Source organism: Phyllostomus hastatus, unplaced genomic scaffold (genome assembly GCF_019186645.2).
Source record: "Phyllostomus hastatus isolate PE091 unplaced genomic scaffold, TTU_PhHast_1.1 phas_scaffold_182, whole genome shotgun sequence".
NCBI classification, from domain to species: Eukaryota; Metazoa; Chordata; class Mammalia; order Chiroptera; family Phyllostomidae; genus Phyllostomus; species Phyllostomus hastatus.
In genome coordinates this window covers 17,290,879-17,305,198 of record NW_025334013.1, presented here as the reverse complement: position 1 = coordinate 17,305,198, position 14,320 = coordinate 17,290,879, and the positions used below count along the sequence as shown (strand labels likewise).

General features: G+C 58.5%; 1 protein-coding gene across 7 annotated transcripts in view; it reads left to right on the top strand.

Moving 5' to 3' along the window:
- Nucleotides 1-14,320, top strand: part of AHDC1 (AT-hook DNA binding motif containing 1) — a 63,909-nt gene that overhangs the window by 44,860 nt on the left and 4,729 nt on the right. For all 7 annotated transcript variants that reach the window (XM_045859071.1, XM_045859067.1, XM_045859068.1 and 4 more), the window contains 3 exons: nt 2,532-2,644; nt 2,791-2,828; nt 3,216-8,135. In XM_045859071.1, coding sequence (XP_045715027.1) covers nt 3,290-8,092 — 4,803 coding nt within the window. In that variant the 5' untranslated portion in view covers nt 2,532-2,644; nt 2,791-2,828; nt 3,216-3,289 and the 3' untranslated portion in view covers nt 8,093-8,135. The remainder of the gene's footprint in view (nt 1-2,531; nt 2,645-2,790; nt 2,829-3,215; nt 8,136-14,320) is intronic.

Below are 14,320 nucleotides of genomic sequence, written 5' to 3'. Positions count from 1 at the left end.
CCAAAGGTCTTCACGGGTGGGTGGAACAGAAGCAACCACTGGAGAGGAGGTTTCCCTTTTCTGCCAAGATGACAGCCTCTGGCCCCAAGTGGGAGGTCTCCAGAGCGGGGAGGCTTGGTCAGCGCCACCCTCGGTCAGGGCGGGAGCGTAGCTTCGGGTAGGCATCTCTGGGAAGGCGTCAGGAGCCATGGGTCCCCATGTGATTGGAGAGCAGACTTGGGGATTCCAGAGTCTGAGCCCCTTCCCTCCTTTGTGAGGGTGTCACCCTCAGGCCTTCCTGCAAGAGCAGTGGTGAGGTTCTTGAAGCAGAGAGAGCCTAGTTAGCCTGGCCTGGGAGGAGCCAGGCAGGGAAAGAGTGGAACCCTGAGTGATCCAGTAGGCGGGACAATGATGAGGAACAGCCAAGGCCTGGGACCTGCAAAAAGGGAAGGACAGTGGACAGAGGGACGTTCTGCCTGGATGAGCAACAGAAGGGCCCTCCCCATGCCTTGGGCAAAGTCTCTTTCCGTCTTCAGTCTCAGTTTCCTCATCTATAAAATGGAGGGGCATGCGGTGGTGCTAGAACGGTGTACCCACTGGGGGAGCTGATTAAAAATACAGATTCCCAGATGTCCCCTTCACATCTATGAGTCAGACTCCCCTGGACTAGGGCCTGGGCATCTGGAATGTTACACAGCTTCCCCCAGCACAGGGTTTGGAAGCCAGTGGGTTAGATGATTTTAAGGCTCCTCCCAGCCTTAAATTAGACCACAGCTCTAGAAGGAGCACTTTCAGGAGTGGCTGAAGGAGAGTTTGCAGGAGTTGGGAGTGGAAGGAGGTTTTGGACTAAGGGCAGAATTAGGAATCCTGTCACTTAGCAGCCATGGGACTTCAGGCGAGTTACACAATCGCTCTGAGCCTGTTTCCTCTGTAAACTAAATGCAGGGGTCTCAAGCCACGCCTTCTAGTTTGCTGTGAGGACTCAGTGGGTCCTATGTGTGGAGGTGCTTTGTCGACTTCAGATCAGCGCCCACCAAAGGGGCGTGGAGAAGCGTCCTTATCCACACCATCCTGACTGCGGGTCAGCTCTGCAGTCTTCCTGTAGGGTGCCAGCACTGGGCAGTGTGGCAGCCAGTGAGAGTCTGCACATGACTCTTGAGAGGTGAACCCTAGGGATCAGGTCAGAGCCAAATGCTACAGAGTCAGCCTTACGTAAAAAAGGTCAGCCTTTTTTACGTAAGCATGTGTGTGGGTATTCATATTTGAGAGAGAGAGAGAAATAGATATCGATCAGTTGCCTCCCATACCTGCCCCAACCGATGATCAAACACCCAACTTTCTGGCGTGTGGGATGACGCTCCAACCAACTGAGGCACACTGGCCAGGGCAGGGTCAGCCTTTAAGACCCTCATCATGGTGGTCAGAGCACATTCCACTCAGTGCTTCCCAAGATCCCATCTCTTAAGATCAGCCAGGGCGCTGAGTCCCCTGGCTCCCTGGAGAGTTGGACGCCTGGATCTAAGTCCCAGTTCTGCCCAGACCAGCTCTGGGAGTCAGTTGGTAAATATTTATGTAACATCCATAGCTGAGGCCCTGGGGTTCAGGCTGTAGCAGTAAACAAGACAGACGCAGTCCTTGCACCTGAAGAGCCCACGTTCCAGGGGGACACACTGAAGAGCCAGTTATCCAGGAATTGATTGCAGCCACGATAAATATTGTGAAGGGGAAACAGGGCCCTGAGAGTGTGTGGTAGGGGCCAGATGAAGATAGAGGTAGGATGGGCGGTCAGAGAGGACCTCTCCGATAACAGTAGAAGAGAGGTCAGAAAATATCCCTTTCCACATTCTTGTCTCCCTCCCTCCGCCTCTTTCTTGGGTCCCACTCGGCTCTGGAGAGGAGTGATAGAGAGCCCCGTAGGAAAAAGCAGGGCTGGGGATTCCGTGTGCTTCCTTCATTCACCCGTAGTCTTTGAAGCACTCCCGTGGGCCACATGCCGACAGGCTGTTGGGAGACACTCACAGAAGCAAACAGGACAGGAACCCTTGCCCTCATGGTGCTTAAAACCTCCCAGTAGATGGTTTCCTCGTGTGTGAACATGGGAGTGATAACCCTGGGTTTACAGGGGGTTAGATGAGGTAAGTCGTATAAAAGGCTCAGGCCAGTGTTTGGGCAACAGAAAGGGCCCCCAAAGTATGAGTTTCTGTTGTTGTTGACCCCCTGGTATGATTGCTAAACCTCTGATCTCAGGCACCCGTCACTTTTCTTGTACTGCTTTTGTCCCAGTAATAATTAAGGCATTTTGATGATCAGATGTTTGTCTACCCAGTCTTTGTACTGATACAGAACAGGCACCCCGTAAATAATATAAACGAATGATGTTAGTTCATCTCTGAGCCTCCCATTGCTTTATCTGCAAAATGGGGTTATTAACAGCCCCTACCTCACAGGGTTGGGATGAAGAGTTAAATGAGACGGTGCCTGGACAGCTCCCAGCCCAGTGCCTGGTGCGCAGTAGGTGCTCACTAAACCTGAGCTGCAATGGTCCTTTCCAGGCACTTTCCACACCCTGAGGCCTGGGCCCAGGCCGAAGTTGTTCCACAGCACCCCCAGCCGACAGCCAGCACCTGGCAGAGCCCCCAGGCACCCGGGGCCCTCTCTCTCCCAGGTCAGCCGGGTGCGTGCACTGGAGGGAGGATCGAGGGAGCTGCGGGTGGCATATGGAAGAGACCGGGTCGGCGGGCAGGTGGGCAGTGACTGGGCTGTGACCACCAGACCATTCAGATCTCCTGTTGTCTGTCTTGTTGCCCACAGAGATCTCCAGTGTGACAGCCCAGGCGGCAGAGCCGAGGGTGAGTGGCTGGGGTTCCCCTGGAACCCTGGGGGTGGGGGCAAGAAGGAGGGAGGCCTGGCCCTTGGTAGGACTTCCTGGCCTCCTTCGGTTGGATCTGGAGTGGTTGCCCTGCCCTGCCGATGTTCTTCCCTCTCTGAGGCAGGCGTCCTGTTCCCTCCGAGCAAATAGCCAGGGTCTAGAAGGGGGTGAGCTGTCAGGAAGCGGAACTGGGGCCTGTGAGGCGTTCGTGGTGCATGTGGTGGTTTGGGAAAAGCTGGGAGTCGACAAGTGGATTGGACTTGGGGAGGGGACTTAAGAGAGGGGCACAGGGGCTCACTGAGGATATGCGAAGCTTGTGAGGACTTCCGTATTCAGTGAGAGACCTCTTGCCTGTCCTGCCCATTAGGTCCTGGTCCCGGCTTCTCGCACCCTCATGTCAGCCCCGGCCCCGCCCGGCGGCCCTCGGAGGACAAGGTCAGGATGCGTGTGAAGCCCCAGGGCCTGGTGGTGACTTCCAGTGCTGTGTGCAGTTCTCCTGACTACCTCCGGGAGCCCAAGTACTATCCCAGCGGCCCCCCTACCCCCCGGCCTTTGCTTCCCACCCGGCCCCCCGCCAGCCCACCTGACAAGGCCTTCACCCACACCTTCTCCGAGAACCCGCGCCCACCCCCACGCCGGGACCCCAGCACCCGGCGCCCACCAGTCCTTGCCAAGGGGGACAACCCGCTGCCCCCTCGGACAGCCCATCCAGTCTCCCAGGCCCACTGCCCCACACCTGCTGAAGACGGCAGCAGCTCCCGACGTCGCTGGGACAACGGGCGGGTGAACCTGCGTCCAGTGGTGCAGCTGATTGACATCATGAAGGACCTGACTCGGCTCTCTCAGGACCTACAGCACAGCGGCGTGCACCTGGACTGTGGTGGGCTCCGGCTTAGCCGCCCGCCCGCTCCGCCCCCTGGTGACCTGCAGTATAGCTTCTTCTCCTCCCCCAGTCTAGCCAACAGCATCCGAAGCCCTGAGGAGCGGGCCACCCCCCACGCCAAGTCTGAGCGGCCCAGCCACCCCCTCTACGAGCCTGAGCCTGAGCCTAGGGACAGTCCTCAGCCCGGGCAAGGCCATAGTCCTGCAGCCACGGCCGCGGCCACTGGTCTGCCCCCAGAGCCTGAGCCAGACGGTCCTGATTACTCAGAACTCGCTGACGCCGACATCCTTAGTGAGCTGGCCTCTCTTACTTGCCCTGAGGCCCAGCTGCTAGAGGCCCAGGCCCTTGAGCCACCATCGCCTGAGCCAGAGCCTCAGCTCCTGGACCCCCAGCCCCGCTTCCTGGACCCACAGACACTGGAGCCGCTTGGGGAAGCTTTGGAGCTGCCGCCCCTGCAACCTCTTGCTGATCCTCTGGGGCTGCCAAGCCTGGCTCTTCAGGCCCTGGATACCCTGCCTGACTCCCTGGAGTCACAGCTGCTTGACCCTCAGGGACTTGACCCCCTGCCCAAATTGCTTGACGTCCCTGGCCGTCATCTGGAGCCCCAGCAGCCCCTAGGGCCCTGCCCACTCGCCGAGCCCTTGCGCCTGGACTTGTGCTCACCCCATGGCCCCCCTGGGCCTGAGGGTCTCCCCAAGTACGCCTTGCGGCGCACTGATAGGCCAAAGATTCTGTGTCGCCGGCGAAAAGCCGGTCGGGGGCGTAAGGCAGACACTGGACCTGAGGGCCGCCTGCTGCCCCTACCTATGCCCACAGGGCTGGCAGCCGCCCTGGCTGAGCCTCCACCACCGCCGCCTCCACCACCTCCTCCTGCCCTGCCAGGCCCAGGCCCAATCCCGGAGCTGGAGCCGGAATCTTCCCAGACCCCAGGGGTTCCTACTCGCAAAAGCAAGTGCCGGGGTGTGCGGCGCATGGTGGTGAAGATGGCCAAGATCCCTGTGTCGCTGGGACGGCGGAATAAGACCACGTACAAGGTGTCGTCCTTGAGCAGTAGCCTGAGCGTGGAGGGCAAGGAGCTGGGCTTGCGTGTGTCTGCAGAGCCCACCCCGCTGCTCAAGATGAAGAACAATGGACGGAACGTGGTGGTGGTCTTCCCACCTGGTGAGATGCCCATTATTCTCAAACGGAAGCGTGGCCGCCCTCCTAAGAACCTGCTGCTGGGTCCCGGCAAGCCCAAGGAGCCAGCTGTGGTGGCGGCCGAGGCAGCCACTGTGGCAGCGGCCACCATGGCCATACCGGAAGTGAAGAAACGGCGGCGGCGGAAGCAGAAGCTGGCATCTCCCCAGCCGTCCTACGCAGCAGATGCCAATGACAGCAAGGCTGAGTACTCTGATGTCCTCGCCAAGCTGGCCTTCCTGAACCGCCAGAGCCAGTGTGCTGGGCGCTGCTCGCCGCCCCGCTGCTGGACACCCAGTGAGCCTGAGTCCGTGCATCAGGCGCCCGATACCCAGAGCATCTCCCACTTCCTGCACCGCGTGCAGGGCTTCCGGCGGCGTGGCGGCAAAGCAGGTGGTTTCGGTGGCCGGGGTGGGGGCCATGCGGCCAAGGCAGCCCGATGCTCCTTCAGTGACTTCTTTGAGGGCATTGGCAAGAAAAAGAAGGTGGTGGCAGTGGCGGCTGCTGGGGTGGGGGGCCCTGGCCTCACCGAGTTGGGGCATCCCCGCAAACGGGGCCGAGGAGAGGTGGATGCCTTGACTGGGAAGCCCAAGCGCAAGAGGCGGTCCCGGAAGAATGGGACTCTGTTCCCAGAGCAGGTGCCCAGTGGCCCGGGCTTTGGAGAGGCAGGCGCCGAGTGGGCTGGGGACAAGGGTGGTGGCTGGGCCCCTCACCACGGGCACCCAGGCGGACAAGCTGGCCGAAACTGTGGGTTCCAGGGGAGTGAGGCCCGGGCCTTCGCCTCCACTGGGCTAGAGAGTGGGGCCTCAGGCCGTGGCAGCTACTACAGCACGGGCACCCCTGCTGGCCAGACTGAGCTCAGCCAGGAGCGCCAAAACCTCTTCACTGGCTATTTTCGCTCCCTGCTTGATTCGGATGACTCTTCCGACCTCTTGGACTTTGCCCTTTCAGCCTCACGCCCCGAGTCCCGCAAGGCATCGGGCACCTATGCAGGGCCCCCCACCAGCGCCCTGCCTGCCCAGCGGGGCCTGGCCACCTTCCCCAGCCGGGGAGCCAAGGCCAGCCCAGTGGCAGTGGGCAGCAGTGGGGCGGGGGCAGACCCCTCCTTCCAGTCTGTCCTGCCCGCTCGCCAGACCTTCCCACCAGGTCGGGCAGCGAGCTACGGGATAACCCCAGCCACTTCAGACTGCCGGGCAGCTGAGACCTTTCCGAAGCTGGCTCCCCCGCCTTCAGCTGTGGCCCGTTCACCTACCACCCACCCACCTGCCAACACCTACACCCCGCAGTACAGTGGCTATGGGGCTGGACAGAGTGTATTCGCCCCAGCAAAACCCTTTACGGGCCAGGACTGTGCTAATAGCAAGGACTGCAGCTTTGCCTATGGCAGCGGCAACAGCCTGCCTGCCTCACCCAGCAGCGCCCACAGCGCTGGCTATGCCCCACCGCCTACTGGTGGCCCCTGCCTGCCACCAGGCAAGGCCTCTTTCTTCAACAGCTCTGAGGGGGCTGCCTTCTCTGGTTCAGCCCCCACACCTCTACGCTGTGACAGCCGGGCCAGCACCGTCTCGCCTGGTGGCTACATGGTGCCCAAGGGCACCACAGCCTCTGCCGCCTCTGCTGCCTCTGCTGCCTCCTCCTCCTCGTCCTCCTTCCAGCCCTCACCTGAGAACTGTCGGCAGTTTGGGGGGGCATCTCAGTGGCCTTTCCGGCAGGGCTACGGAGGTCTGGACTGGGCCTCAGAAGCCTTCAGTCAGCTCTACAATCCCGGTTTCGACTGCCATGTCAGCGAGCCCAACGTGATCCTGGACATCTCCAACTACACGCCACAGAAGGTGAAGCAGCAGACGGCCGTGTCCGAGACCTTCTCGGAGTCGTCCTCTGACAGCACCCAGTTCAATCAGCCAGTCGGGGGCGGCTTCAGGCGTGCCAACAGCGAGGCCTCCAGCAGCGAGGGCCAGTCGAGCCTGTCCAGCCTGGAGAAACTCATGATGGACTGGAACGAGGCGTCATCTGCCCCCGGCTACAACTGGAACCAGAGCGTCCTCTTCCAGAGCAGCTCCAAGCCGGGCCGCGGACGGCGGAAGAAGGTCGACCTGTTCGAGGCCTCACATCTGGGTTTCGCCTCATCCGCCTCAGCCACTGCCTCGGGCTACCCGTCCAAACGGAGCACAGGGCCCCGGCAGCCACGGGGGGGACGGGGCGGTGGGGCCTGCTCAGCAAAGAAGGAACGGGGTGGCGCAGCAGCCAAAGCCAAGTTCATCCCCAAGCCGCAGCCAGTCAACCCGTTGTTCCAGGACAGTCCAGACCTTGGCCTGGACTACTACAGTGGGGACAGCAGCATGTCACCACTGCCCTCACAGTCGAGGGCCTTTGGTGTGGGTGAGCGAGACCCCTGTGACTTCATGGGGCCCTACTCCATGAACCCGTCCACGCCATCTGATGGCACCTTTGGCCAAGGTTTCCACTGCGACTCGCCCAGCCTGGGTGCCCCTGAACTGGATGGCAAGCATTTCCCACCACTGGCCCACCCGCCCACAGTGTTTGACGCTGGCCTGCAGAAGGCGTATTCACCCACCTGCTCACCCACACTGGGCTTCAAGGAAGAACTGCGGCCGCCCCCCACAAAGCTGGCTGCCTGTGAGTCCCTCAAGCATGGGCTCCAGGGGGCCAGCCTGGGCCACGTGGCTGCAGCCCAGGCCCACCTGAGCTGCCGGGACCTGCCACTGGGCCAGCCCCACTATGATTCCCCCAGCTGCAAGGGCACGGCATATTGGTACCCACCCGGCTCAGCTGCGCGCAGTCCACCCTATGAAGGCAAGGTGGGTACAGGGCTGCTAGCTGACTTCCTGGGCAGGACGGAGGCTGCATGCCTCAGTGCCCCGCACCTGGCTAGCCCACCAGCCACACCCAAGGCCGACAAGGAGCCACTGGAGATGGGCCGGCCACCTGGCCCTCCTCGTGGCCCTGCTGCAGCCACTGCTGGCTATGGCTGCCCGCTCCTTAGTGACTTAACCCTGTCCCCTGTGCCGAGGGACTCGCTGCTGCCCCTGCAGGATACTGCCTACAGGTATCCTGGCTTTATGCCACAGGCGCATCCCGGCCTGGGTGGGGGCCCCAAGAGCGGCTTCCTGGGGCCCATGGCGGAACCTCATCCTGAGGACACATTCACCGTCACCTCCCTGTAGTGCCAACTGAAGTGCCGACTGGACCTCGAGGTTTTGTTCCTGGGTGAGTCTGGGGATGTGGGTGCAGTGGGAAGAGGCCTTGGGGGTGGGGGAGGATCGTGACCAGCGGGAAGGATTTAAGGACAAGATGGAGGACCTGAAAATAAGGAGTTGGAATTCAGGAAGGAGGATTCAGGAAGGAGTCTGGGATTATACGTTGGGAACAGTTTTATGGAGGTGGGTTGCTTGGGTGGGGAACCCAGCCCGGGGCTAAGATGTTACTGAAATGGCTAGAGAACCACAGACTGGACAGTCTGATCTAGTTTGGTTCATCGAGCATGTATTTCCCTCATTCATGCTAAATCCCCGACCAGCACCACCCAAGTCCCCGGATTCCGGAAACAGTCACCACTTGACCTTATGTGAAGGAAGGCGTTCAAATTGCTCTGTGAAGGAGGAGGCAGGTTGTGTGATTGCCATCCAGGGTACCGACCCTGACAGAGTCCCTTCATTTCCCTAGGAGCTTCATTTAGTTTAGGATGCAGTCTGGCAAGGGCCAGGCTAAAGGTATGGCCAGTACGTCTGGCCATATACTCTGCAAGGCTTTATGAAACGCCCAGAGTATCTTTTCCTGGTCTCCCACTGTACCCCCAAAGGCTGTTTTTCAACATCTTTGGCCTGAGGCAGCCTCAGCGTGGTTGGGAATGTGGTGTAAGGACCTAGAAGTGGAGAAGGGGTCCTGGGATCCTGCTGTGGCCGTGTTGGCGGGCCTGTCCCCAGGCAGGATGTTTCCTGCCTGGAAAAAGCCAGTCCCTTTCCTGAAGCCAAATGCTTTTCTAAGAATTAACTATTGCTAGATACCCAGATATTTTTATTAGGCGCTGCGACCTCAGTAGTTAGAGTCACAGTTTTTTTAACATTCTTAAGGTTTTGTGTTTTCGAAAAAAGGAAAACAAAACAGGGGGAAATACCCCCAAAATAGTAAAAGTGGAGAAGGTTGGAGAAATCATTTTCTTGACAAACAACCTGCTCCAGAAATACAGCCACAACTGGCCCGTCAGGCCCCACTGTTGCCCAACAGGCCTGTCCCAGAATTGGCTCGGGTGTGGCGGGTGTTGCTGGAGTGGCTTGGGGGCCTTGAGCCCCTCACTCTCACCTCTGCTGCCACTGCAGCCTCCTGGGAGTGTCTCTTCCTGGAGAAGGAACAGCAGGGCTCCTGGAAAGCCCCGTCCTGGTCTGGGGAGGCCGTTCAAGGCCAGGGTGACTCAGGGTCCTAAAGTCATGTCAGCGGAAACTTGTTACCCGCTCTCTGCCCGACCTCAGCTCCCTTGGTGCCTGATTGGGGCTCCTTGGGGGTCAGGAGGCCTAGAGAAGGACCATTCCCCTGTTGGCCATCGACTTGTTATATGCCCTTGACCAGGCTCCTATCCTCCCTTCCCCCTACTCTGGCCCCTGTTTCCCCATCTGTTCAAGGAAATAGACTTTGATAATCTCTTAGGCTTTTGTAACTCTGCATGACATAGACAATGAACCAAAGGGGTTTTTTTTGGGGGGGGGGCAGTATATCTTCCCTCCTAATAAAGCCAGGCCAAGATTAAAATGGCCTTCCATTCCCTACACACCTCACTGCAAGCAGTAGAGCCACAGATCCGAAGCAGGCCAGGGGGAAGCTGCTTAGGGTTTAAAATGTCAAACTCTTGATCCTTCTCACTGGAGGGGAGATGTCTCCTGGATAATCAGAAAGGTGAAATAATCCGAAAACCGTTCTTCCCCGGCTCTGGGTGGAAGGAGAAACAGGTGTGGGGGCTGGGCGTTCGGGCAGGTCACAGCTCAGCGAGATGCATAATGGAACCATCAGTGAGGCCTGAACACAGGAGGAACTGGGACGCCATCCAGCCCCACATTCTGGCCCTGCTTCCCGCTCAAAGCTGAGAGTTGACAGCACTCGCCTCAAACCAGAGCATTCAGATATCCCAGAGACATCTGTCCAGCACCCACTGTGTGCCCGGCGTGGGGTGGGGGCACTGCAGTGAATACCACAAATGAGGTTCTGGTCCTCAGGGGGCTTCCAGTTCAGAGGGAAAGGTAGTAACCAGAAGGACACAACGCCTTTGGCAAAGATCGCCATAGGAAGGACTGTAAGGAGAAGAGCCAGGAGCCTATGAGACTGCAGCGGGCTGGCCAGATCCTGAAGCTTATGCTTCACGGATGAGGGAGAGGGAAAAACATTCTGGGTAGAGGGAACAGCCGTGGGGAAGGGCCTGAGGCAGGAAGGAGCTCCACTTCAAAGACAGTAACACTGAGTGAGGGGGTGAGGCAGGCAGGGCCAGAATCACACAGGGCATTGGCAGGGTTTTGAACTTTATTCCAAGACAAGTAGGGAATTGCTGAGGTGAGCCCTCGGCTGGAACATGCCGAGGGTCAGAAGGAGCAGGGCAAGTGGTGGAGGATGGGGACCAGCTGCAGGAGTCCAGGCAGGCACCAGCGGTAGCTTGGACCAAGGCGGCGGTAGGGTTGTCTCCCTTCTCTAGCATGGCACACCAAGTCCTCATCTAGGACAGCCTGTCAGTGCCAGGCACCAGTTAAAATCATTGTGGAAGCGAGGAGGATTCAGGGATGTAGGGAAGTAGAATGGTGAGGAAGAAGAGCTAGTGGAGAGAGCGTCACTGTGGACTCAGGGCCTAGGCAGGGAGGACAGTGACATGCTCATTCACCAGCAGGCTGTGAGCACTGATGGCGGGCACTGGAGAAGCAGTCCTTCAGCTCAGCCTCGAGTCTTGAGCCCCTCCCTGCCCATCCCAGTGCCAGACACAGGGAGACAAAGCAGCTATGGCTCCTGTTCTCAGAGGTGAGCGTCCACCACAGGAAGCCAAAACAAGTACTCAAAGAACCTGAAAACACCTGGTGGAATGTGGCAGGTGCCCAGAGGACAGGGGAAACAAAGCTCGTGCACCGGGAAGGTGGGTGTTGAGATCAGAAGTCATCTATCTCTCTGCCCCTGTGGTGAGGAGAGATGCACTTTGTTTGCGCCGGGCCCTCTGGGAGGTGAGCCCCCCGCTCCCAGTCAGAGTTGAGAAAACAGGTGCAGCTATGAACCTTGCCCAGGGGGACCCATCAGTAAGTTGTGGAGCCAGCATTTGAACTCAATACTGTCGGGTCCCTCATGTTCCTTGCCACACTGCTCTCTCCCCACTCCCCCCAATTCCCCACCCACAAAATGATGGACTGGTTGGGTGTTCTCTACAACTGTTTCTGAGTCTGACATTTTGAATGGATTTTGAGGTTCTGTGGAAGAAGCTGCATTTGAGCTTGACCTTGAAGAATAGGCAGGATTTGGACACTGGAGAGTGGGGGAAGGGCATTCCAGGCAGAGGGAACTGTGGGCAAGGACAGGTCACATCCCAGTGGGAATTAAAAGAGGAAAGCTCAGAAGAGCCAGAATGGGGAATGGGGGGCCGGACTGGTCTGGGAGCTGACCTAACAGGACAGAGCAGGAAGCGGGTAGAGGTGGGGGAGCACCTGAGCCCAGGCAGACGTCTTCTCTCGTCCCTTAGATGGAAAGCAGAGCCAGACAGGCTGGCTCCACGCTGGGCCCTCATGGCTGAAGATAGGCCCTTGCAGACCCTCGGCAGAGGGTGGGAGGGTAGGGAGGGCCCTCCAAGGTGTTCAGGAATCTCGAGTCCCCCTGCCCTCTCCCTTCTCTCTCAGGCCTGGACCTGAGGCCAAGAGAAATGTCACAGGTCCTCCAAGGTTACGCCAGCTGGGGCCTGACCAGAGCAGGAAGCAGTTTCCAAAGCCACCATCCAGCCTGGTTCAGCAGGCATGCCCAGACCTGGGCCGGGCCCCGGCTGCTCTGGGCTTTGTCTCTTCTGTCTTGAAACCTCAAGAGGTCACTTGATCTTGCCTCTGGCTCTGAGCAGTAGGCCGTCCCGTCAGGGGTCAGCCCGTCCTGCCCTGCCTCTTCTGGGCTCCTCACCCCCCGAGGCTGTCCTCTCTCCAGTTCTGCCTCTTGCCTCTGTCACAGCCATTTTCAGGCCAGGCCTTCTTGTTCTGAGCCCTCATTTCCTGGAAATCTAATCTCCCCGTGAACATGCCCTTTCACGCTCCTCCTCTCCCACATCCCTGTGGCCCTGGAAGAAGAACCCGGGGGAGCAGAGCCCTGGAACGGAGGGCCTCGGGGGGTGGGCCGAGAGCATGCCCGTGGGTGCGGATGGACCTCCGTGCAGAGTCTGATTCCATCTCACACCAGCTACGTGACCCGCTGAGTCACGTCGCCTTGCTGCGTCTCTTAAGGCACTTAAGTGAGATGACTGTGAAGCACTTAGCCCAGTCGCTAGCACGTAGTAAGCACGTACTCAGTGGCCGGTAAATAGAGGGCCAGAGTCCTCCCCTCTGACCCAGTCTGTGTAAGTCACGCACGCCTGACCCTCTCCCGCTTCCCCAGGGCACTGGAGTCAGGCCTCCTTCACCTGCTCAACTGGCTTCTTCCTGGGAAGGATCTTGTATCTAGTGTGCACTTAGGGCTTTTTTTGGGAGATGAAATGACAACTAGGTCTTTGCCTTAATAACTAAGGCTGAGCCCTCCCCGGGGGTGGGGGGTGGGCAGCACAGAGACAAGGTGAGTTACAGGCCCCTGCCCCAAAGGGCCCGAAGCCGAAGGCGCGTCAGGACCCGAGGCGGCCGGAAACCCTGTGCACACACTCAGCCACGCCAGTCCTCTCTCAGTGCAGGTGATCTGCGGGGGGTTTCCTGCGACTTCGTAATAGGTCATGATTTTTCCCCTGGCAGATTTGCCACCTTTGTCACCATAACTTTTGCTGCCACAGTGCCCTCTGTTTGTGCTGGAGGGCAGGAGGAAGTAAGTTCCTTCTGTAGTATTCCATGCACACGAACCGGCCACCGCTCTGGGCCGGGCGTTGCCGCTAGAGCCGAGGGTACTGCGGAACAAGACGAGCAGTGCGTCCTGCCCTCATGGAGTTTGCAGCCTGTAAATAGGCGTTCATTAAAAGCCTCCAAGTAAATAAAATCTTTTTAAAGCATTTTAAAAAGCCCTGGCTGGTGTGGCTCAGTGGATTGACCACCACCTGAGAACCAAAAGGTCATCAGTTTGATTCCCAGTCAGGGCACGGGCCTGGGTTGCGGGCCAGGTCCCCAGTTGGGGTGTGTGAGAGGCAGCCCATCACTCTATCTCTCGCACATTGATGTTTCTCCTCCCCTCTTTCTCCCTCCCTTGGCCTCTCTCTAAAAGTAAATAAATAAAATCTTTTTAAAAAACTGGTTTTTGAAAAGCCTCCAGAGAGGCATCACTGTCCAGGGGAGGGCCTGAAACTCTCCCACCAGAAGCACCAGGGACCACACTCTTGAACCACGGGCAGGGCAGGCAGCCAGGACTTCCTGGGGACCGAAAATGGGTCTTGAACAAATTTGAGGTTTCAGAAGTTGTCACGCCAGCTCGGCCACCTGGGTCAGAGCACCCAGTGCTTTCCAGGACTCCACCCCAACACCTGTCCCTGCTGCCTGAGTCCCTTCCCCGCCACTGAGGCCACCAAAATGCCTGTTCTTCAGGGCACGGTGTCTGGGCCCCCAATGTAATTTACTGGATGAATTGATTAAAACACATTTGCTCCTATGACTTCGTTGCTTAACACCTTTTGATTACATCCTCCTTCCCTACAAAATAAAGCTCAACTCCCTAGGCTGGTGTTGTGGGAATTCAGGACTTCCTTTTCAGCCCCGACCTCCTTCTCACACCCTCCCTTTCCAGCTCTGGACTGGAAGGGGCTGGGCTTTCCCCGTGTGCCCTGTGCCTTTGCTCTAGCTGCTCCCTGGTCTGGGCTTCTCCTTCCTACTCACTGTCCCTCTCCCACCTGTCAATTCCTGTCTTACACTCAGGCATCACCTCCTCCAAGAGGCATTCCAGGATCCTTCCCAGGTCCATTTAATCTCCAGACAGTTATGCATCTGTGACAGCCCTTCCTGGGGATGTCCTCCCCAGGCCTTCAGCTCCTTCAGGCTGGTTACTCATCTCCGTGCACTGTCCCCACCTCCCTCCCCGGTGTCTCGTCATACCTGGGACATTTCAGGGTCAGAGTTTGTTGTTTTTTTTCTCCCCCCTCCTCCTTGAGTCAAAGAACAGCACGTAGACGCAGGGGAAATTGTGAGCGGAGAGGGTAAGTGTTGGGGAATGTGCAGAAGATGATTTCTCCTACCTGTACTCATAGATACACTCCTAAAAGTGGAGCAGGGCTA